Source organism: Pinus tabuliformis, chromosome J (assembly GCF_031772625.1).
Source record: "Pinus tabuliformis cultivar Carrire ecotype Pingquan chromosome J, CPIR1, whole genome shotgun sequence".
NCBI lineage: Eukaryota > Viridiplantae > Streptophyta > Pinopsida > Pinales > Pinaceae > Pinus > Pinus tabuliformis.
This window is the reverse complement of record NC_142295.1, coordinates 1,197,084,066-1,197,108,505: the sequence shown is the minus strand read 5'-3', so window position 1 is coordinate 1,197,108,505 and position 24,440 is coordinate 1,197,084,066. Positions and strand designations below refer to the sequence as shown.

General features: G+C 39.5%; 1 protein-coding gene across 1 annotated transcript in view; it reads right to left on the bottom strand.

Moving 5' to 3' along the window:
- The window catches only part of LOC149231408 (uncharacterized), a 51,244-nt gene extending 27,472 nt beyond the window's left edge, over window positions 1-23,772 (bottom strand). The window contains exons 1-2 of the mRNA XM_089381627.1: window positions 23,465-23,772; window positions 20,939-22,877 (exon numbers count right to left, since the gene is read on the bottom strand). Coding sequence (XP_089237753.1) covers window positions 20,939-22,840 — 1,902 coding nt within the window. The 5' untranslated portion in view covers window positions 22,841-22,877; window positions 23,465-23,772. The remainder of the gene's footprint in view (window positions 1-20,938; window positions 22,878-23,464) is intronic.
- Window positions 23,773-24,440: the final 668 nt, after the last annotated feature.

Here is a 24,440-nt window from a genome sequence, read left to right as displayed (position 1 = left end):
TCAAGAAAATGTTGAAGGTCCTTGTGAACACATACAACAAATGATTATCCCAAAAAGTCGGAAGAGACCTATTTGGTTGAAAACTACTCTTCAAGAAGCAGAACGACATACAACATCAGGGAACCTCCAGGGAAAGTAAAAGACCAAAGAGGTATTCTAGATATGTTGCATACATGACAAGGCTTATTGAAGCGGAACCTTCCTCCTATGAAGGTGCAGCTAAACATCAAGAGTGGAGGAATGCTATGTAGAACAAATACCAATTCATAATGAGGAATGATGTCTGGGAGATTGTCCCTAGGCCAAGTGACAAATCTATAGTCACTTCAAAATGGATTTACAAGATAAAGCATGTTGTAGATGGGAGCATAGACAAATACAAAGCAAGGTTTGTAGCAAGAGGCTTCTCACAGAAAGAAGGAATTGATTATGAAGAAACCTTTGCTCCCACAGCTAGGTATACAACCATAAGATCATTGGTTTCATTGGCTACTACTATGGGATGGAACATCCATCAAATGGATGTCAAGACAAATTTCCTGAATGGGACCATCGATGAGGAGGTTTACATTGAGCAACCTCAAGGATTTGAAATAAATCAGAGGGAGACTCATGTTTGCAAATTGAAGAAGGCTCTATATGGCTTAAAGCAAGCACCTAGGGCTTGGTATGCAAGAATGGATGCATACCTATTGAGACTTGGTTTTACCAAGAGTATTGCAAACCCTAACCTATATATCAGGGTGGTCTAGGGTGAACTAGTTATCATACTCTTGTATGTGGATGATCTACTAGTTATAGGTGTAGAGCATCGGATTTAGGAATGTAAGAAGTAGTTAGCAACCAAATTCGATATGAAGGATCTTGGGATTATGCATTATTATTTGGGACTAGAAGTATGGCAGAAGCCAAGAGAGATATATCTTGGTCAAGGTAAGTATGTGATCAAGATGCTTCAAAAGTATGGCATGATGGATTGCAAGCCTATGATGACTCCTATGATTACCAATTTAAAGAAGTTGAGGAGTTCAAAATCTAGTCCAGTGGATCCTACTTGCTACAGACAATTGATTGGGTCCTTGATGTATCTAGTAAACACAAGACCAGACATTTGTTTTGTAGTAAATGTCCTAAGTCAATTTCAAATGGAGCCAAAACATGATCATTGGATTATAGCCAAGCATATCCTAAGATATTTACGTGGGACTATACATCACTGCCTCTAGTACACTGGTAATGAAGTCCAACTCATGGGATATACAAATTTAGATTGGGATGGCAATGAGACAGACGGAAGAAGCACGACAGGTGAATGCTTCAACCTAGGATCCTCCTTGGTCTCATTAATGAGTAGAAATCAGGATACAGTTGCTTTGAGTGGTGCTGAAGTTAAATATGTTGTTGCAAGCAAGGTTTGTCGGGAAGCAATTTGGCTCAAGAAGTTGCTATCAGACTTGTTTGAAGGACCACTTAGCCCTACATGGATACATTGTGATAATCAGAGTTGCATAAGATTGACGGAAGACTCGATGTTTCATGCTAAGACAAAGCATATAAACAACAAGTACCACTACATCAGAAGCTTGGTACGAGATAAGGTTGTGGAGCTGCACTATCTACCTACAGATGAACAGGTAGAAGACATACTGACTAAAGCATTACCAAATAGGAAGCTTGAGTACTTGAGAGATAAGCTTGGTTTGGTGGATATCTCTTCCTTGATTGAGAGGGAGTGATATCGAATAGTTCTTGTCTTTATGGGTCAGGCACTAGACTAGGACTAACAGTCGTAAGTCTTAGTGAAGGCCATAAAGAAAGAATGGAGTCTGGAGGATTGGATAAGCATCTAGATTTGAACTTCTTATGGATTGGAGAATCCAAGGAAAGAAGTTGATGGCCAATGCCCTTTGAGGATGAGGTAGGGCATCCAAGATAAGAGTAGTCGAAGAGGATCGATATTCTTTGAGGATCCAAGTTTTGGAATCAAAGATAAGAATAGTCCTAAAAGGGCATACCTTGTAGACATTCAGATAGGGTATGTGCCTTGAGAGGTAGTGTGGCAGCTCACGTAAATCCTCCCAGCATAATGTTCATAATTAAAGATAAGTTTGTCCAGATAAGGCCTTTAGGGATAGTGTTGGTTATGATAAAGAAGCTTGACAAAAGATGGCTTATCAATCTGACTCTTCTTATGAGAATGCTTCAAGATTGAGGTTCCTTGTACCATGAATACCTCTCTAGTTAAGAGGGGGTGTTGAAAATTGTAACTAGGTTCGGTCTTCATTATGATGTAATTGTATTCATGTCATTGTATATTCTTTATAAAGAAAGAAAAATAAATTATATTTTATTTTTGGGGTATGGGTTTTTGAAGAATGTAACTAGTGTCGGTCTTCATAATTGTATTTGAGTCATGATGTAATTTATTTGTCAAAAGAAAGAAAGAGAAATTTTATTATAAAAGAAAATTATTTATTAAGCATGGGTTTCATGCTTTATTATTTTATTTTTAACGGAAAGCCTCCATTGTAGGCTTCTAGGGTTTATGTCATAAGTCCTAGTCCATGTCATCATGTAATAGACCCTTCTTGGGATTTATTTGTCAAGAAAGAAAATTATTTTTGATGTAAATTGAGTCAAATAGACCTCCTCCACCAAGTCGGCCTCAAAGAAGACAAGTCAGCCTCATTAAGGACAAGTCAGCTTCAAAGGGAGATAGAAACCACTATATAAAGGCAACAACTCCACTGCATTTGGAAGACAAGACAAGCAAGTTCAATCTACAGTTGCAGGAGGAGAAAAAGAAGAGCAAAATACCTAAGAAGAGGAAATCCCAACGAAGAAGAAGGAAACATTTGTCAAGCAAAAGGAAGCCGAATTTTCTCTCTATACTACCACACGTGTGAAGTTTCTGGGTTGCAGGAGGGTCGAAAATTTCAGAATTGCAGGAACGCTGAAATTCTAGGAGTTGGAGGGCCGAAATTCTGTGTAGCAACTGGATTGACGATGGTTGACGAGAAGAGACTACTGGAATTTGCATAATCATCTTGGGAGGCTGACTTGGTGGAGTGAGGAAGGTCTTTTGGTCTAGTCAAAGGTATTGGTTCGTCTCAATTTGATTTGAATCTATTAGTGGAAGAGTTTGACTGGGTTTTCCCCTGCAAAGGGGTTTTGTCCCTAGCAGAGTGCCTACTTTTGGTGTCACTAATCTTCATGCTTTTGATTTGATGATTGCTTGATGACAAGAAAATAAAAGAAGAACTTAAAGAAAGCTAATAAGAATACAAGAATATCACAAGTAATTGTCAACATAAGAAATTCTTCCTCCCATTCTGATTTTCTAACATGGGTTTCATACTCAAGTTTGAATCAAAAGAATGTTCTTTATGCTTTTAGGTCTTCTAGGTCTTTCTAGGATAAAGAATAATATTGGTCATGTGTAATAGTCCCATTTGGACTCATTGTAATGAAGGAAAATATTTATTTTGTCAAGAAAAAGCCATGGATAAGCCCAAGACCAAGTCGGCACAAGGAACAGATCAAGTCGACTTGAAGGGAGGGAATTTGACCCTCAAGAAAGGCTATATAAAGGAGTGAAGCTCGACTCATTTGGTCACTCATCTCAAGCAAGTTCGATTTGCAATAGCGAAGGTGAAGAAGAGTAGTTGGGAGGACAAAGAAGAGGAGTAGAAGTCAAAGTCTATCAAAGAATATATTTCCTTGTCTTGCTAGGGTTTGTGAAGCTGTCAATTGTAGGAAGCCGAAATTCTAAAGCAGTTGCAAAAGGCCAAAATTGTAGGGCCAAAATTTTGTTGCAGAGGGTGAAGGTGCAGCATCAAGGAAGCAGTATTGAAGTTCTGAACTTGTCTCAAGGAAGATCTTGTTGGGGGCTAGCTTGGGGCTTGGAGGGTTTCTTGTCTTGGTCTTTGGGTCTTGGAAGTCTCTTTTGTAAGAAGATTCTAAAGAAGATGAGAAGGCATTTTATGGGTTTTCCCGTTGGAGAGGTTTTGCCCTGGCTTAGAACCTATATCTTGTGTACTCTATGCCTTTGTGATCTTCATTGTTTTGGTAATCGTTTGATGAACAAAACTAAAAAGGTAATAAAGAACCAACTAACATCACAAGTAATTATCATGATAAGGAAAATAAGTACTAATCTACAAGCCTCCATGTTTTCCAACAATTCGAGCATGTGGATCATGTGCTCTACAGTGAGCTCATGTCCACAAGTTGAAGCCAAACGTTACCCACCAAAATGTGTTAAACCCTATAGGAGAAAACTTTTCTCCTACATTAGACAGCCAACTAGCAACCCCTTTCATTCAATTATTGACGACGATATGTCATATGCCTCTATCATTTGCGTCAACCATGCACCTCTCACCATCCAACATTCCTCTTAGATGAAGGTGGGTTGCTACTCAATAGGTACTTTGATCATTTTGCGATCAGGTGCTTATACTTATTGTTTTGGGCATTTAGTGTGGATAAAGGGGTGATCTGGAAGATTGGCAGATCTATAAATTTGTTCTCTCACCTTACCGGGGGGCTAATCCTTAGCCCTAGTCCAGTGGGACCTCCCTTGAGGCGTTAGGGTTATAGGAGGGGCACTACTTGGAAAAACTTGCTAAAATTGGCAACTAGGGCCAAATTCCACCTTGGGACAGCTCATTTGATGGAGATGATGATTGCATTGGATTCCTCTTTTCGAGAGGTCCAAGATTGATATAAATATCATCTCATTTGGACAAGCAGAAGTGTGATTTTGAATTTATCACAACACATGCAAATTGTTCAGGTCGGCCTCAACTTAATGTAGGCTCAAGAAGCCCAATGGATGTGTCTCTTCACCCACAACGAAGTGTATAAATAGAAGAGACCTCACACCTCATTTGGACATCCATCACTCACACATTCTTCTCTCTCTCTTCATCAGATTGGTTCGTACAGCTCTTGGGAAGCCTCTTTCTCTCTCACACGTGTGGCTAGGAGGACAGTTTTTCTAGGCAGAATTATAGGCCAAATTTCAGACTTCGGGAACAAGTTTGACCAGCGTTGACCAAGGTGCATTTGACTGAGTTTGACTTCGGTTTTTGGGTCAAAGATTCGATTTTCTCAAGCCACATTGTTGGGCACAAAAATCAAGGAATTTTGGGCTGGTTGACCTGTGTTGACTTCAGGTTTGACTATTGTTTGACCACAGAAAATTACAACAATCTTCTCTCTCCTTTGACAAAGTTTGACCGAGTTGTTTTGGGTTGAATTTATCCTCCTTATCAGGCCGAGTTTGACCAAGGAAGACCGAGTTGCTTCAAGGAAGAACTGTTGTTTTTACCAGTGTTGACTTTCTGGTTAGGGCTGAAGTTTGACTGCAGCTGACTACAGAATTTTGACAGGGTTGATTTGACTTTGAATTGGGCTTATCGATTTGACTTTTGTACTCTCTCTCTGTTGAACTATTGAATAATAATAAGAAGATTTGATCAAAGGGTTTCCCCCACACTGGGGTTTTTCCCTGGCATCCGGCAAATCCGGTGTTCTCTTGCCTTGGCTTGTCTTCTGCATTTATTTTATGTTCTATCTGCATTTACTATCAATGTGATTAATGGTTTATGTGATTGCTACTGGAAATAATTGGAAATTGTTATTAGGTTGCTAAAGGAACATTGAAGTAAATTGTGCTAAGCATAGAACATACCATTGTTATCTAAATTAATATAGTATCAGAGCACAGGTGAAGACAAACCCCAAGCAAGAGTGAGAAAAGCAATCACTAAGGAAAGTTGTTGGACAATAATTTTGAGCTAGCTTCAATGACAACTACATCATACTTCAAATCCGATGACAATCTTAAGAACAAATTTGACTATCATGCATGGAAGATGTCTGTGGATTTGACTATGGAAGAGAATGACGTTATGGACTATGTCAAAAGGAAGAGTGGTGGAGCCTCCTCCAAATCCACCCGTTGCTGCAAAAACAAAAGTACAAGAAAGGTGAGGTCAAAGCTAAGAAAATTATTGTTGATTCCATTCACAAGCCTTTGGTTGCCCATATTTCTAATTTGGAAACATCTAAGGAGATGTATGACAAGCTGGTTGGGATGTGCAGCTGGAAAACATACAAGGGAACCATTCCCTTCAAGTGAAATTCAAACCACCGATATTCTTCAATTGGTTCATTCTAATCTATCAAGTATGTTGCCTGTAACATCTTTGGGGGGGTACTTGTACTATAAAAGTTTTATGGATGTCTTCTCTCGCAAAACATGAATCTATTTCTTGAAGAAGAAGGACGAAGTGTTCAAATGGTTCCACTCTTTCAAAGCCTTGGTCGAGAATCAAACAGGGAAGAAGATCAAAATATTGAGGACCGATAATGGAACTAAATATGAGTCAAATGAATTCAATGACTATTGTAGAGAAGCTGGCATTAAGAGGGAGACCACTACTGCATATACTCCTGAGCAAAATGGAGTTTCCAAAAGGAAGAATCGAACAATCATAGAAGCTACTCATGTTATGCTTCATGACCAAGGCCTACCGAAGTTCTTATGGGGAGAAGTTGCCAACACTATTGTATATGTTCAAAATAGGTGCCCGCATCAAGCATTGGACTTCAAGACACCTAAAGAAGTTTTCACCAGTAAGAAACCTGATGTTTCTCATTTTAGAATTTTTGGTTGTCCCATATATTTTCATGTGTCGAAAGAGAAAAGAAACAAGCTAGATGCGTCTAGGAAGAAAGGAATTTTTGTGAGCTGCAGTGAAACTTCAAAGGCATATAGAATCTATGTGTCTGGTCAAAGAGAAGTGGAAATAAGTCATGATGTCACCTTCGATGAAGATTTTGCCCTTGGGAAAGTCAGAGATCTTCCTATCCCTAGGAAGGACAATGATGATGATGCAGGAAAGAAGGATGAATCTTCGACAGATGATTTGATGCCCGATGTTGAAGGCCTGATGGATCCCATTGATCCACCTCCTAGTGAGCCCTCTACCTCAAGGAAAAGACCTTTGTGGCTCAAAGATACTCTTGAAGATGTTGAAAGACATGTTGCACCAAGGGGGACATTTCGTGAAAGCAAGAAGCCGAACAAGTACCAAGGGTACTTAGCTGCTATGAGTACCATTGTTCAATCTGAGCCATGTACATTCGAAGAAGCTGTGAAGCACCAAGTTTGGAAGGATGCAATGAATGAGGAATATGAATCGATCATGAAGAATGTGTCTAGGATGTGGTTCCTGGACCCAAGGACAAGTCAGTGGTCACTTCAAAATGGCTTTACAAAATCAAACATGGAGCTGATGGGAGTGCTAAAAAGTTCAAGGCCAAGTTCGTTGCTCGAGGCTTCTCTCAAAAGGAAGGAGTGGACTATGATGAGATATTTGCACCGATTGCCCGATACACCACTATCTAATCCATCATTTCTCTTGCTACCTCTCAAGGATGGAGCCTACACCAAATTTCTTGCATGGCTCGCTTAAGGAGGAAGTCTATGTAGAGCAACTTGAGGGGTTCGAAGTTCAAGATTGAAAGACACATGTATGCAGGTTGAAGAAAGCCCTCTATGGGTTGAAGCAAGCCCCTAGGGCTTGGTATGAGAGGATTGATAGCTATCTTATGAAGTTGGGTTTTACAAGGAGTGAAGTTGACCTGAACCTATACTTCAAGGTTGAAAAGGACAGGCCTCTCATTCTGGTCCTTTATGTGGATGATCTTTTTCTGACAGGTGCAAACACTCTCATTTATCAATGCAAGAGAGAGTTGGCTTCCAAATTCGAGATGAAGGACCTAGGTTTGATGCACTACTTCCTAGGCTTGGAGGTCTAGCAAAAACCAGGCGAGATTTTCCTTTCTCAAGGAAAATACATTGTGAAGCTACTCGAGAGATGTGGGATGGTGGAATGCAAGTTTGTGTCTACTCCGATGGAACTCAACTTCAAGAAGCTATGTGGAAGTGTTGTTGGGCCCGCATTGGCAAATCCTTCTGAGTATCGACAACTTGTGGGGGCCCTGATGTTCTTGGTAAACTCTCGTCCAGACATATGCTTCGTTGTGAATACATTGAGTCAATTTATGGTCGAGCCTCATCACATACATTGGATTGCTGCCAAGAATCTCTTGAGATATCTCTGTGGCACAATCAACTATGGTTTGAGATACACTGCCAGGAATTTGAGGCTACATGGATATACTGATGTTGATTGGGCTGGCAGTGTGGTGGATCGTAAGAGCACGTCTGGGTGTTGCTTCTCTTTAGGGTCTGCTTCAATATCTTGGATGAGCAGGAAGCATAAATCAGTTGCTTTAAGCACCGCTGAGGCCGAATACATTGCTGCTAGTATGGCCTATTGTGAAGTTGTTTGGTTGAGGAAGCTCTTCAGTGAGCTATTTGAGCACGTGTTGGATACCACCATGATCTTCTGCAACAACCAAAGTGGGATTCGCCTTTCAGAGAATCCTGTGTTCCACGACTGCTCCAATGTTAAAATTGGCAACTAGGGCCAAACTCCATGTGGGTCATCTTATTAATGGCAACTAATATTTTTCTTGGATCCGTATCATCGAGAGGTGTAGGATTGATCTAAACATCATCCGATTCCGATAAGTATTCATGGAGATATGAATTTATTTGTGTTATGGGACAATTTGTCAAGGTCGTCTAGCAACCAAATAAACCCCACATGTGCTCAATGTTTTAATATAAATAGAGGTGCCTTGAAAGTCATTTGGACACACTCACTTGGGATCTCTTCCTCTCTACTTGTCTTTGGGTTTCGATGAGAGGGGAGATCCTAAGGGATAATGCTGCCCTAATGGAGAAAGGTTCTACGCTATCTAGAGGGAGTGCCCTAGGCTCTACGCTATCCTAATGAAGAAACCCTAGATGTAGGAGGAAAGGGAGATCTAGCACAGTGAAGGAGGCCTAACAGCAGACCCTAACGCAATCCTATCATGCCCTAATCTATACGTTGTTCTAGAAGGGTTTGAGACAGCCCTTAGATGCAACTAAAGGGATACCCTAACAGCAATAAGGAGGCTCCCATTCGCTGCCCTAACCTGCCCTCATACGCTGTCCAAAGGAGCCCTTATACGCTGCCCTAATCCACTGTCATAAGGAGGCCTTAAGTATGCTCTAACCGCAGATATAAGGTAGGGTTACAACTGAGTTAGATGTTCCCTAACCGCAGATCCAAGTGGAGACTTAGCCGCAGATGAAGGAGAGCTCTAGCAGCCGTTAAGGGAGAGGTCTGGCTGCAGTTAAAGGAGGCCTAAATCTGCAACAAAGAGAGGCCAGATCCACAGCAAATGAGGAGACCTATACGCAGCTAGGAGAGGAGGCCTAATCTACAATCAAGAGGAGCTCCTATACGTTAACAAACGAAAGTCCTAATCTGCTGTCAAGCATAGCCAAGATCTGCAGGAGAAATCTAAGTGTGTTGTAGGTGACAGCATGGAAATGTGCACTGTAGGTGTTACAGTGGGACAACAGTATAGTTGTACATGATCAATACATGGACAGCAAGGTATAACATGTCTAAATAGGACAGTTGCAAGCATGATGACAATGGGACAGCAATGAAGCTTGGTGGAGCAAGCAAATAGGACAGTTGCAAGCATTATGACACATGGGACAGCTGCAAGCATGGTGAAGCATGGACAGCGGTAGCATGGTGAAGCATGGACAACGGTAGCATGGTGAAGCATGGACAACAAAAGCATGGTAAAGCATGGATAGCAGCAAGCATAGTGTTGCAAGTACATTGGGACAACAATATAGTACTTGGTGCAACAAGTACACAACAGCAATGGTGCACCAAGTACACACAGCAGCGATGGTACAGCGAGCACATGGGTGATAGCATGGTACAGCAAGCACATGGGTGATAGCATGGTGCAGCAGTGGCACGAGGTACAACAGTGCCAAACACTGGGACAGTAGTGCAGCATGGTGCAGCATGGTGAGGTGCAACATGATGACGAGATGCAACACAATGATAGGTGAAGGAGTCACCTTGGAGACTCAGTTGAAGTAGCATCTCTTCAACTGATCTCATGTATCATCTTCTTAGAGATGATCTATGCTCTTATCTAGATAAGTCAAAGTGTTGACTTCTGTTGTAAATGTACTATCTCTCTCTCCCTCTGCTGAACTATTGAAGAACATATAAGAAGAATTGATCAAGGGTTTCCCCACATTGGGGTTTGTCCCTGGTTAGCGCCACATCTTGTGTCCTCTTGTCTTGGCTTGTTTTCTGTAATTTATGTTTATGTTCTATCTGCAGTTTACTTTAATGCTGATGTGATTGCTAAACTAGAAAGGTTATTGAGCTAACTGTGAAAATTGAATTAAATTGCTCTAAGCATAGAACATACCTAAACTGAACATCCAAGCACATTGATATCAGGTACCACTTTATCCGAGATATGGTACAACGGGGAGCAATAAGGCTCCAACACAATAGGACGGATGAGAAGGTTGTAGACATTCTCACGAAGCCCTTAGGGAAGGTCAAATTCTTAGCCTTCCGTGAGAGACTTGGAGTCGTGGAAAGACCCACCTATGAGGGTCCCGCATGCGTTGGACACTGAGCTCTGGGAGCTCTTAGGGGCTTGGGGTACTTCTTGGAGCTATGAGCGACCATAGGGTGAGTGGTTCACTTTCCTCTAGTGATGCACTATGTACAGGGTGAGTGGTTCACCTTCCCCTATGACACCCCATGATGGTTGACATGTGTGTAGGGTGAGTGGTTCACCTTCCCCTACGATTTCGGACACATGTATGTAGGGTGAGTGCTTCACCTCCCCCTATAGTTGACATATGCATAGGATGAGTGGTTCACCTTCTCCTATCGATGCCCCAACATACATCCTATCCATGGAGTCTGGGACTCATGGGAAGTACCTCTCATATGGCCAATGAGTTGGAAAAAGTGGTTAGGAGCCATACCACTACTGATGGACGCATCGTGTATTGTCGTACTCCCTGTGACTAGGATGCATGGTGTTCAACAACTTGATCTAGGATCATTTGAGGTTCTACCTCTGGACTGACTTTTGGAGAGTCTTAATCAATTCTTCTTCATTATTTCTTCATGGTTCAACAAAGCAGAGATCACAGAGATGGTACATGACAACAGTATGGCATAATGACGACAGAGGGATTGGCAGGTGGAATTCTCCCTAGTTGAGAGGGAGAGTTAAAATTGGCAACTAGGGCCAAATTCCACCTTGGGACAACTCATTTGATGGAGATGATGATGACATTAGATTCCTCTTTTTGAGAGGTCCAAGATTGATATAAAGATCATCTCATTCGGACAAGCAAAAGTGTGATTTTGAATTTATGACAACACATGTGCAAATTGTTTAGGTCGGCCTCAACTTAATGTAGGCTCAAGAAGCCTAATGGATGTGTCTCTTCACCCACAACGAAGTGTATAAATAAAAGAGACCCCACACCTCATTTGGACATCCATAACTCACACATTCCTCTCTCTTCATTAGATTGGTTCGTACAGCTCTTGGGAAGCCTCTTTCTCTCTCACACATGCGGCTAGGAGGACAGTGTTTCTGGGCTGAATTATAAGTTGAATTTTTGTCTTCAGGAACAAGATTGCCAATGTTGACCAAGGTGCATTTGACTGATTTTGACTTCGGTTTTTGGGTCAAAGATTTGGTTTTCTCAAGCCGCATTGTTGGGCACAAAAATCAAGGAATTTTGGGTTGGTTGACTTGTGTTGACTTCAGGTTTCACTGTTGTTTGACCACATAAAATTACAACATTTTTCTCTCTCCTTTGACCGAGTTTGATCGAGTTGTTTTGCGCTGAATTTATCCTCTTGATCAGGCCAAGTTTGACCAAGGAAGACCGAGCTACTTCAAGGAAGAATTGTTATTGTTTTACCAACGTTGACTTTCTGGTTAGGGTTGAAGTTTGACTACAGTTGACTGCAAAATTTTGACAGGGCTGATTTGACTTTGAATTGGGCTTATCAATTTGACTTTTGTACTCTCTCTCTATTGAACTATTGAATAATAATAAGAAGCTTTGATCAAAGGGTTTTCCCCACATTGGGGTTTTTCCCTGGCATCCGCCAAATCCAGTGTCCTCTTGTTTTCTACATTTATTTTATGTTCTATTTGCATTTACTATCAATGTGATTAATGGTTTATCTGATTGCAATTAGAAATAATTGGAATTTGTTATTGGGTTGCTAAAGGAACATTGAAGTAAATTGTGCTAAGCATAGAACATACCATTGTTATCTAAAATTAACAAACCTAGATTGAAATAGCATGTCCATTCTCCATTACACCATACTTGACACTTTCCATGTCACATTATAAACCCCTTATATACCATCTCCATTCTTCTAGTCTAACCTGCCATTGGTTCATTGGTATTTAGCACCCTCTTATCCACATCCTTGAGTAGGGTCGAGAAAACAATGCCCTGGAGGTTCATGCAGCTAAAAGAATAGAAAAGCATAATATCTCTACAATGAAAGAAAAGAAAATCAAAATGAAAAAGATGGTTGAGACATGAGTTAGCGCATGGGCAAAATCCTAGCATGAGCTCTACCCTCCTCATTAGCCATCACTCAATTCTTGAGCACTTGATGCTCCATTTCATCAAAAGGAACCCTTGCATGTCCCAAACCTAATGAGTGATAAATTGTCTCATCTTAAGGGGTAAAATTGAATGCTATATCATAAAGAGCAAGCTCTAACCCTTGAGCTATGCACCTGAAATAAAAGCATAATTATGAAGAAGTAAAAGGCACACTAGAGGGGTGAAAAAAGCAAGTTGATTAAGGTAACTCATGCCTCCATTAGCGGTCCCTTTGACCATGGGACTTGGCCATGAAGCCTTTCCCCTCCATTGTCACTTATTTATAGCAACACCTATTGATTGAAGGGTTAACCTTGGAAATGCCACCTCCCCTTGGGGGCTGGAAGCACTTAATAGGGTTGACTATTAGCCACCCCTACCAAGGTAGGAAACACCTTTACAATACTTGGTCTAGTTAGATATTGGAAGGTGATCCCAGTTTCAAATATTAAAATGCCCTTAACATACAAGTTTGGTCCACTTAGATGCTTATATGATCTTATATGCCCTTAACATACAAGTTTGGTCCACTTAGATGCTTATATGATCTTAGTCTCTAATGAATAGTTGCTTTCACTTGAGTTTAAGTTGGTCTAGCCAAGTGGTCACAACAGCACAGGCCTTGAGGGCACCCACCCCACAAGTGCCTAAGCCCTATAAAGAGGTGGATGACTTAGTAGATGCAGCATTTCCCACTTACAGCAGAGCATTAGGCAATATATGATGAATTGAGCAGTTGACGCACAATCCGAAGTTCCCCCAAGACCCAGGACATTGATCTTCTTTCGCCTAACATAGAGGATTCTTGATGATTGCACCATTGGACCCAACATGACCCCAAGTTGTCCTTAACACTGCCTAATGGGAAGGCCATGTTTCAGAGCCCCTATGAGGAATCAGGATGGTCTTCCATGAGATAACTAGGGAGGGCTTGTTGCACCTAATGGAGCCCTAATGGTGGAGAAAAGAGGCTCTGCGTTGACCCCTGGAGACCCATGGAGATGACATGGGGGGCACCCAAGCTTGATTTAGGACCTTTTGAGCTACTTTAAGGTTGGATTTAAGAACTACTCCTCAAATGATGGATGATTATGATGCTTGGAGACATCTTCAACTTTCTCTTCTTCATCACATAGTTTTTGAGCCCAAAAATGGCATGACATCATCTTAGAGGCTTATGGCTCACACGTGTGGGTCTATTTCGGCATAATTTCATGTTGAGTTGGTAGGTTGGCATGTAATCCAAGGTTTACTTATGTTTACTCATTATCAAACTTGTTTTAGGGGATTCTTCGATAAATTTAGGTGAGGTAATCCTCATATAAATAAAAGGTCACCTCACTATTTCATCATTACTGGTAGACTATTTCGCCCTCTTAGAAGATTTCCGCCTAGCTCTTGTATCTTGCTACTCTTGTGGAGATGTTATCTTTGTGGATATTTTGCTATTGGAGGCTAGTCTTTTAGGCAGATGTCAATTTGGGATAATGAAGGATTGTTCATTGGTATCTTGTGAGTACTTTTATTATTTAATATATTTTTTGTGGTTATGGTATGCAATTTCCTTGCTAGGGTTCCTATATTCCTTGTCTAAATGCATATTTTGTATGAAAATTTTGGTGAAATGTTGCATGCTTAATTAAGAATATTGAACATCCCTTGAGAACCTCCTAGAGAGCTTTTCTCTTGCTTCTATCTCCGTATAGAAATATAGCTAAGGTTTTAAAAGTGGAAACTTAGGGTTTCTCCCCTTACTCCTTTCAAGGGTTTGATATTTCCATAGTAATTTTCCTTTAGACTCCATTACCCAAGTAGTTTGCAAGCACTTGCTTCCACATAGATGGTCAAAACTAATAAAAATTCATTCTTTCCTCTCTCTTAACCAATTTCAGCCCTTCAAGGCAAGCCGCTAGGACTAGGGCTAGGGCTAGGGCATAGGACCAAATTCAACTATGGTTGAAGTGTTGATTTGTTTCGAGGTTGCTCTTGTTAATTAAACCTTGTAGCACCTAAATCATGTATTTTGCATGGTTGGAATAGCCTCCCTAGGGCTGATGTCACAAACCCTAGGCAATTCTACCCTAGGGAACCTTAATCTAGCATCAAGGCTTCAACTTAGGGCTTGTTGAAGGCTTGTGGCTCCATTTTTGTTGATCATATCTTTCTTACAAGCCTTTTATTGGTCTTATATGCCTAAGTGCGCCACTTGTGGAGCATATCATCCAAATCCTAGGCTATAGGCCTTCCTTGTAGGTTCCTTAAAGGGTACGCTATTCCTTAATACATTGGATTAAACTTTGTTCTTAGTCTAAGTACCCTAACCGAGCCTATTAAAACTGTCACCTTTGAGCTATTGCCTGAGAATATCTGTTAGGTGGCTTATATTGAGAAGCCTCCCTTATGGTGAAATTCCACTAAAGAGCAGAAGGTCGAGTGTTGAGGTGATAGTGGCCTCCACCCTATTGTTGTATCTTAGTCCAACCCTTGTCTTTTGAGGTCTCTCACAAAACCTGCTAGATTTTGAGGCAAAAGGCATCATACATTTGACCCTTGTGCCCATAACTACAACACATTTTACACCCAATCATAATCAACATCCTATGTCAACAGAATCTGTCCCTAATCAACATACTCCTATAGAGAGTAACAACATTACAAATCAAAGAAAACATGAGGAATCTCATTAGTAAAGACAACCTCAACTATGACCTATTTTCATGCCTGCAGTCTCTCAAAAACACAGTTGATTGATAATTTGCCAAGCCCAATAGGTAGTTGAGACACAGCATACTATTTCACCACTGGACAATGAGCCTTCAATGTTGTGGACTCAATCAAAAGTCATCTCTGCACCATCCGCTTTTATTATCTCAACTTTAATCAACATCTCTCCTTCCAGCCATTCAAGATTTCTCTCATAGTCTTCTACTCCCTTAGAAGTTTTCCAGACACTTCATGGGAATCTCTAGAAATTGAGTATTACACACTTAAGCAGGAAGCAGGACTTCATACAACAAGCAATCTTATCTTGCTCTTGACAAGGATTCGCTCAACTTCTTGCTCCCACACATGTCAGAGCTAATAAAGTTACAACCATCAATGCCCAGCATTATCTGTGCAGTTTCTCCTATTCAAGGTTCACCTCAACCCAAATGACTGAACAAAATATCTTCTACACAAGTGCTTCAACTAACTACTTTAAGATCTGTTATACAGCAAGGAGGACATTCAACATCTTTCCACTTCAAAGTTCAAACTCCTTTAGACCTCATAGTATTTTGCCCTTTTTAAGCACAAAACATTCAGAAGATGTTCTTCCAATGCTACTATCAGCAAACACACAAGATCATACTGTAAACCCAACTACACACCTACAGAGTATTACATCTTTCATTGGAAAGGGTATACCATCAACAGAAATCGGGAAAATAAAAATTTCTCACAAGGAAGGAAATGATGAGACTTCATAATCAAAGTCAAAATTATCCATAATTCAATAGATGGGAAGTGGATATATAAAAACTTTTTATCTTTCTTCTCATCCAAGTATTCCTTCTTTGGATGAGCTTTATTTACAAGCGCAAAGATAGAAGCTTTGTATGTCACTTTTGCATGTACATATCAATTTCAGTTCTCGAGTACTCTAAATATAGATATGTCAATAATAGAGTGAAACATTGCGCAATCATAAATCTTCAAGTTTCTTGTACTTGTTTGATCGTGGTTTTTCGCTTTTGTGTTCATTGTATTCCAGATTTCAGTTGTGAACATGCATCAGGTAATAAGTTCATTAGTTCTCATTGATGAATATCTAATTTAAAAAATTTATGGTAAAGTTATGTTGGAAAGTATCCTCAAGAACTCTCTTTTAAAGAACATTTTCAGCACTGTGGAAAAGATAAGAGGTGGCAGCCCCTGGAATTTGAGGAATCTACAAAGGAAGTTACAAGCGAGGATGAGAATAGCTCAATTGATGAAATAGATATTGAAGATCCTTGCCTTAATGATACTCTTTATTAACATTAGAATAATGATAAAGATTTAAAGTGCTTGGTGCATTATTTTGGAAAATAATGGGTACAGTTGAGCCCAGATTGATAACTTGAGTGAGAAACCCCACATATCCCTGTTTTTTAGTATATTTTTTATTGTATCATGCTAAACACGCTAGTATCTTGCTTGTACTCTGACATGTAATGAAAAGTAATGTAAAATAATGTAATTTGTAGTACACTAGCTTGGGGGTCAACCTGTGGACCCAAGTAGCATAACTCACTACAAAAGTTAGCTATTTATACCTGATGGCATGAATAAGAGGCAACTAAGTGAGAGTTTGGATCTATTTCTCTGTATCAAACTAGTGGAATGATTATTATCGACTTTCTGGCAGTCAGAAATATCTGTGTTGTGTGATTGTTTCTTGTCTCTTGGTTTAAGTGCACTAGTGAGCGCAGAATAGCTAATGTATTGGGTTATCTATTGTGTTGTTTTGCTTTAGCTCACATATGTGAAATTAAAAGTGGCCACATTATCATTCACATCTACCCTCCAAAAAGGATAAAAAGTGCTAAAATGCATAACTTCTAACAACTTTATGGTTTAAGTCGTAATGTTTTCATAAACAATAAATATACTAGTAGGCTAATGGAATTCAATGTTTTTTTAAGTCAGAGAGTTTTTAAGTCGTAATGTTTTCATAAACAATATACTAGTAGGCTAATGGAATAATGGAATTTTCATTTTAGCACACACACAAACCATTAGGTTCAATATTTCAGTAGAGGTGCCTAGATTAAATTTTGACTATGATAACATGTAGATATTTTGAGATACCCCAAAATTAAGTATCAAACAATATGCTATAAACTTCAAATGCTAAAGTTATGATCATTCCAAGTTACAAGTAAAGAACCTTGGTAATTTCTAAAAGTTCTATGTTTAGAATCAGTTGCCCCTAAGGCATTGACATGATATGCAAATCACTATCCCTTCATATTTAAACACTATTAATAATACATAGAATTATCCAACAACCCTCTCTACGAGTATAGATCTCACCCATAAACTAGGTTTCCTGTAACAAAATCATGGGTAGTTTCCTTATGAGGCAAAAATTCATCAATGTATGACAAAATCAATAAGGTTACCTCATAAATGAAGCATTCTCCTTTTATGCTTAAATATGTAAGTCACCATTCTCTAATGTCTGAAATTTAAGACATACAAGAGGTTGCAAAGCTGCAATGGAAGACAATTTCCTTCTATTGGAGAAATTCAACCATAAATGACCCAAAACAATGAAATATTGCCTCTAGACAATAATGTCTCACTTATCCTCGGGATTATCCTACTCTTTTGTTGAAGAAAAGTGTAACTAGGTTTGGTATTTACAAATGTAATTTTGATCTTTGTACTTGTCAAGAAAAAGAAATATTATTTTTGTAAATTATAAGAATGAGTTTCTTGCTCACTTCATAGGTCTAGGAAAGTCAAAGAATCAAAGTCATGTGTAAGGAGCTCTTCTTCAGCCTATGTGTAAATGTTTACTAGTCTAAAAGGCCCTCCAAGACAAGCACAATCCTCCAAGATAAGCACAAGAAGAAGTCTGCAAGCTAAACGATGAAGAAGATAGTCATGTCAGCCTGCAAATATATATAAAAGACAAGTCGGCTCAAATAATAGACACATCTTTTCAATGGACACGTCAGCTAATTATGGAGAACGAACTACTATAAATACCCAGCTAGGGTATCTGCAAAAGTGCAGAACAGAATCTCAGACAAGTCTCTGAAATCTCAGATGGGTGCAGGCAGACAGAATCTTGGATATCTCTGAAGTTTCGGTGGAGATTACAGTAAGTAATCGCAGTCTTAAGATCTCGCATTCCTCTCTGAAATCTGGGTTAAGTTAAGTGTTACAGGAATCTTGGATGGAGACATTATTACAGTATTTCGGATGGAGAAAGTATCTATGGTTGTCGGATGAATGATATATAGGAGTACACACTCTCGGCATAAGTATTACAGAGATGTATGCACAGCATGACAATGACAAGGATGATCTCAGTGAAAAGAACAAAATCATATACTCGGTGAAGTTTTCAATACAGTCATAGTTCTGGTAACAAGGATGATCACAGTCTCAACTTAGAGAAAGGATCTCATCATACATCAAGGTGTCATCACAGTCATGAAAGATTATAATGAAGACTTCGGTGCAGCAATGATCTCAATGAAGGAGTAGTCATGATGCAGCAGTGATCTCGGTGAAGGAGCAGTCATGATGATGATCTCAGCAGTGACAAAGAAGAGGATTGGTGCTTGGGCTTGGAGTGGCACAATAGGTCAAGGGTCAAAGGTCTTGGTATTCATCAATTGGAATCTCTATAAGAAGAATTTTGTGCGGGTTTTCCTCCCCAAGAGGGAGAGATTTTGACCCTGGCAGAAAGCCAACATCTTGTGTTCCTGTCTCTTTGTTTTGGTAGCTATTTGATGAACTAAAGAAGACACACTCTAATAATAATAAGTGAAGAATGGAATAAGAAGAAAAATTGAAAACACCTCACAAATAGTTATCATGCCTAGAAGAATCTAGTTAACTAACTGCCCTAGATTCTTCAACATCTTTGATACAGAATCACTTTAATTCAGCCCAAAGGTTAGAAAATGATGCAAAAATATATGGAAATGATCAATGATAATGAAGCAATGAACAAATCAGGAGAGAGTCTCAATTCTTTATACCATTTTTGTATTAGAGTCATGCGACCTTCTCTATGCTGACTTACTACTAATATGGCTAGCATGCCCCCTAATTTAGGCTGACTACCTTATTCCATGTCTGAGTGGCATTGCCATTTAAAAGAGAGGTGCTTAAATTCTTGCCTAACTTTCTTCTGCTCATCATTTAATTTTATATATTATCCTAGATGCCTAAGTACAACAATAAGAACTTATACATCAAATTAATTGCCCTACAATTTTTCTCTTTGACATCAAAACTGTTTAGTTATCTTCACACAGTCAACGGTGGGTTTACTGTAGGTGGTTTACAGTGGCACACAGTATTAGCACACAGTCACCTATTTACGTGGTTTCTTGTCTCCATTGTAATGTGTGTGGCTTATTGTCTCCATTGTAAAGTGCATTGAATGGCCAGATTGGCCAACAATAATAAATATATCTATTGGAAGTTGGTTTTCTTGATTAAAGGGTTTCCAGCATAAATCTTGGCTTTTATGTCTGCTTGTTATTTCTGCTATTTTCTCTTGTGAATTTGAAAGTGTATCAAAGCCCAAGTAGACCTAGACTCTCTCACGAGAATGGTTTGAGAATGGGAGACGTGGAGAAAGGGTATGGAATTCATTAGGTTAAAATTTGATGCAGAAAGCATGATGGTTTCCCAGTAGGCTGGAATGACGAATGAAAGAGGCAGCAAATTTGCAGTTGTTGTTGTGCAGTCCATCCTACAGACTGAAAATGAGAAAGTCTTTGCTGGAGAACTTCCCACACAACGGTGACGAAATTCCAGTGGTTGAAGCAAGCGTTAGCAGAAGCACACCGAGGCCAGGTGGAATGACGTGAAAATATTGCATGTGAAGACCTTGATTCAAGGATTCATCTATTAAGGTTGAGACTTGACTTTAGGTGATACAAGTAAGGGGGCTATTATAACAATCCCAGATTCTCAGATAAACTTAAAAGTGGGATTCTTAGGTTAACCTTACTTCAATCAAGGGTCAGTTTACTGTAAGTGGTTTATGGTGGCACATGATAATCACGTGAAGGAAGCCTATTTAACTGGCATATTGTCTCAATTGTAAAGAGCCTCAAGTGACTGGTGTTCACTGGATTAGCCAAGGGTAATGTATATATCTTTGTGTGGTTTTCCCGGCTATGGGTTTCCACTTTAGATCAGGTCTTTGATATATGGGTGCATGCTTGTGTTTATCTCTCTCCTGCAGATGTAAAATTCAACAAAAACTAGAGCCGCAACAACAGCCATCATCCTAATGAGTGTATTGAACGGTGAACCTAATGTTGAGATTTGTGTATATATTCTTATAGCAGAGTGGATAGGCTTGCACCACAGTACAAACCAATATTTTACTGGGCCATGCATGTAAGTTTTCCAAAACAAAGAAAGCATAACATAATTGGAAAATACATGCCAACAAATAGAATAGAATAACTATATACTTTTGTGCGTTGAAAGATATTGAAAGAACAAACATTAATCAGGAAAGAGAAAGAGAAGCTAAAAGAATTTAGCTTACTGAAAACAGAATTATATTAACATTAGAAGAAAAAACAAAGATACCTTTATTATAGAAAAAAATGACGAGCCTTCCGGTGGAGGCAGCCGTCTTGTAACATTGTCGATTTTATCTGGTGTCTGTCCTTCATAACCCTCTGGCACCATCTTGTTCAACTGTGTTAAACGAGAATTTTGTCTTTTCAAATACTGAATTGCCTGTCTCATAGAGTCCCTCTCCTCTTCCAATGACTGTATTCTATGAATAAGTTGTTTAACTTCAGCTTGGACAGAATCATATTCAGTCTCAGGCTTCAATTCCACAGGATGACTGTCAACAACATGCCCTGCTGTATATATGTCGCCATCAAAATGTACAGACATTACTTCCTTGCTGACGACAGTATTATATGCCCCATTCCCTTTCGGAGAGTTGCATCTTATTGACCTTGTAGTTATGTTTTCTTGGTCAGAAACATCACTTCTGCTAGATTTTATGTTGTTTTCATCATCCATAGGTTGAGTAAAAGAAGCATTTATGGAGATTGACCCCTTTGGAGTCAACATGCCTACCATGTCCAATTTGTCAGTTTCTTCTACAATCTCTTTGACCATCAGACTGTCAGACACCACTTCATCCTCTGCAGAGAGCCTCTGACAGGACTTCGATCCTTCCTCAGAACTGGGCACTGGTTTGGTTTCTAGCACCTTCTTTGTCAAATTGTGTGAGCCATGTCTCTGGGAAGATGAATCTCGTTCTTCAAACAGATCACTCATACCAGACTTTCTGTCTCTTTCATTCTCACACTCAGTAACATTTTCTCCTAAAGATGAGCTGTTGACATTGGGAACTGATAATCCATCACTCCCATCTGAACTTTCTTCATCAGCTTCTCCCTTGCTGGAAAGCCTTCGAAAAGATTTATTCGACCCATCTCTCAAACTAGCTGAATAGGCTGTTAGATTTCTTTGAAGCACCTTCCTTGTTGCAACCCATTCAATATCCAACTGATCGTTGTGTGTCCCTTTCTCTAGCTGCTGCACCCTCTGGAACAACTTCTCAACACATTCCCATAGAGTTAGGTTATCGTCTGCTAGGGACTTTTCAATGGCATCTACTGCTATGTTCTCTGCCTCGTCAACATCAAATTTATTGCAACCATGCCTTCCATTCAAATTAAGGTATTTTGCTTCATTCAAACAAGAACAGTCGTCTGAAAACAGCAGATTGGAAGGACCACAATCGAAGCCATGTCCCGGCAAAATTTCCGAAAAGAATGCATCTCCCTGGGCGTGTTGTGGCCGCGAAGAACTTGCAGCATCACTCCATTTATCCAGACATATCCTTCCACTCTTTGCTTCCTTGGCATCACTGTGAACAAAGTCTCTTGTCTGTCCATCCCAGAAATCCAAGCTATCTACTGTCTCCGTATTAGAATGTATCCTCCTGTTAGAATATTCAGATGTAGAGAAACAGCCCTCTCTGTCATTCAACCCAGACCTTTCAGGAGACCTAATATTCCCATCCTCAAATTCGTCAAAACCAAGGCTCAACATCCTATGCTTAAAAGATAGAAGCTCAAACTCCAGCGCTTTAATCGCCTGATCTTTTCTATAGAGCAAATTTTCTAAGGACAACAATTCCTGTTGATCATGTGCAAGTTTTTGCTCAGCAAACCTTTTGAATTGAGAGGCTTCCATCTGCGCCTCAGCCTTTTCTTTCTGGAGACGCAAAATCATAGCTAACGTTTCGTCTGCTGCAGATGCCGAAGCATTTCTCTCTTCCTCTAGCTCACTCTGCAGTTGTTCTATCGCCTGATGTTGGCTCCGAAGGGCCTCTCTCAATGCATTCAACTCATTCCCGATGTCCGTCTCCGCCTCTGCAAGTGTCGAAGCTTCTATCTGTTCCAAATCACCTTCCAGCTTTCGCTTCACACGCCGTCGCCATTGATAAGTATGTACGGCCATCCCCGTGGTATTGCAATTAAACTGCTTGAGTGAATTCCTGCAATCATAGTTCATTGGCTCTCCTTCGTAAACAGAGATAACTATAACAAACCCTATCTCTGCAATCTCTTACTAGCATTTCTTTAAAAATCTTTTGGCTCCTTCAATTTTCTTGCCTTCGCCTGCACAGGCCGCGTCGTCTAGCCAAGATTAACATAAAAATGCTTCAGAATGCTATGTCCTATCTAATTTATCGTTTTCTCTACAGACTTTGTTTCTATTTAGATGTATAGTACCTCCTGAACGTCAATTTTGACAAAATAAAATCCAATTTTGCCTCTTTTCACAAGTTCCGACTCTTCAGTCACAAGTTTTAAATCAATTTGCTTCTGAAAAAAGTTTTAAATCAATTTCGACAAATGCAGTCTCAAATTGAACAAAACTTCTCTCATGTTTCAATTCGCACAAACGCATCCAAAATCTTCACACCCTCTGCATCGTTCTTTAAAACAAGAAGCTAAAAATAAACAAAATTTGTCCATTTCGCCACTTTCAAAAAGATAGCAGCAAATTCTGGCATGGACGAAGCCAAACGGCCTAACACATGCTTTCGCATTCACAGATCGACAGTTCAGAACTGCATACCTGGTTTGTAAATTGCTGCATCCTTTGTCGATTTGTGCGCCGTAAAGGCCAGAGGTGCACAGTTTGCCAGGAAAGGGGCTGATCGAGATAAAATATATTATTAAACGCTCTCGGGCGTTATACGCCAGCTTTATACTGCATCTTGTCGCCCGATTCCAACATTGTTGTATTTAAGTTTTTCTATTTTTACATCCTTCCGTTATCTCTTGATTCTCGGGTTTTACCAGAATTTGGGATTTGGAGTTCGAATCTTCCAACCTGGCCGCTTCATCTAGTCAAAACTAAAATATGTAGTTGTGGCCTTGCTTCGTCCTTGGTCAGCCTTATACTGAAAAGTAAATTTATTAGTGGTCGCGTAAGGAGTGTAATCATGAGAATATTTCATTGACGAGTTGGAATTTTTTTTAAATATATTTATAATTTCATTGAAAAAAATAAATATATTTATATTAGTTGTTTCTCTAAAATTAATAAGATGTATAATTATTTTTAATATATGTTTGATCAATAGGACTTAAACATGTTGTGTTTGAGGTGCCTAATCAATACAAGTTAGACATTTCATTTAATAACTCACCTCAATCACTCTATCTACCATTACTTTACATAATTTCTCAACCACTCGATCTACTATTACTTCACATAATTTTAATATATGTTAAGAGTGGGAGTGTGAGGTCAGTGTAGGCAATTCAATTGGTTGTTTCTTATATTTTAATAATAATTTTAATATATATTGAAATTCTTTAGGTAGAAATCATATTATAATTGCATAGTCAAGTGTGGTTCATAGTCACGACTCATCGAATATATGGTAAGAGTGGGAGTGTGAGCCAAGACAACTCAATTGGCGATCCCCATGTTATGAAATATTATACTAACCTAGATCCATGTAACTCTAGATCTAACATGAGTCTAGAGGGATCAAATTTCTTCACCTTAAAACTTCTTTTGGAGTGCAAAATATAACACTCTT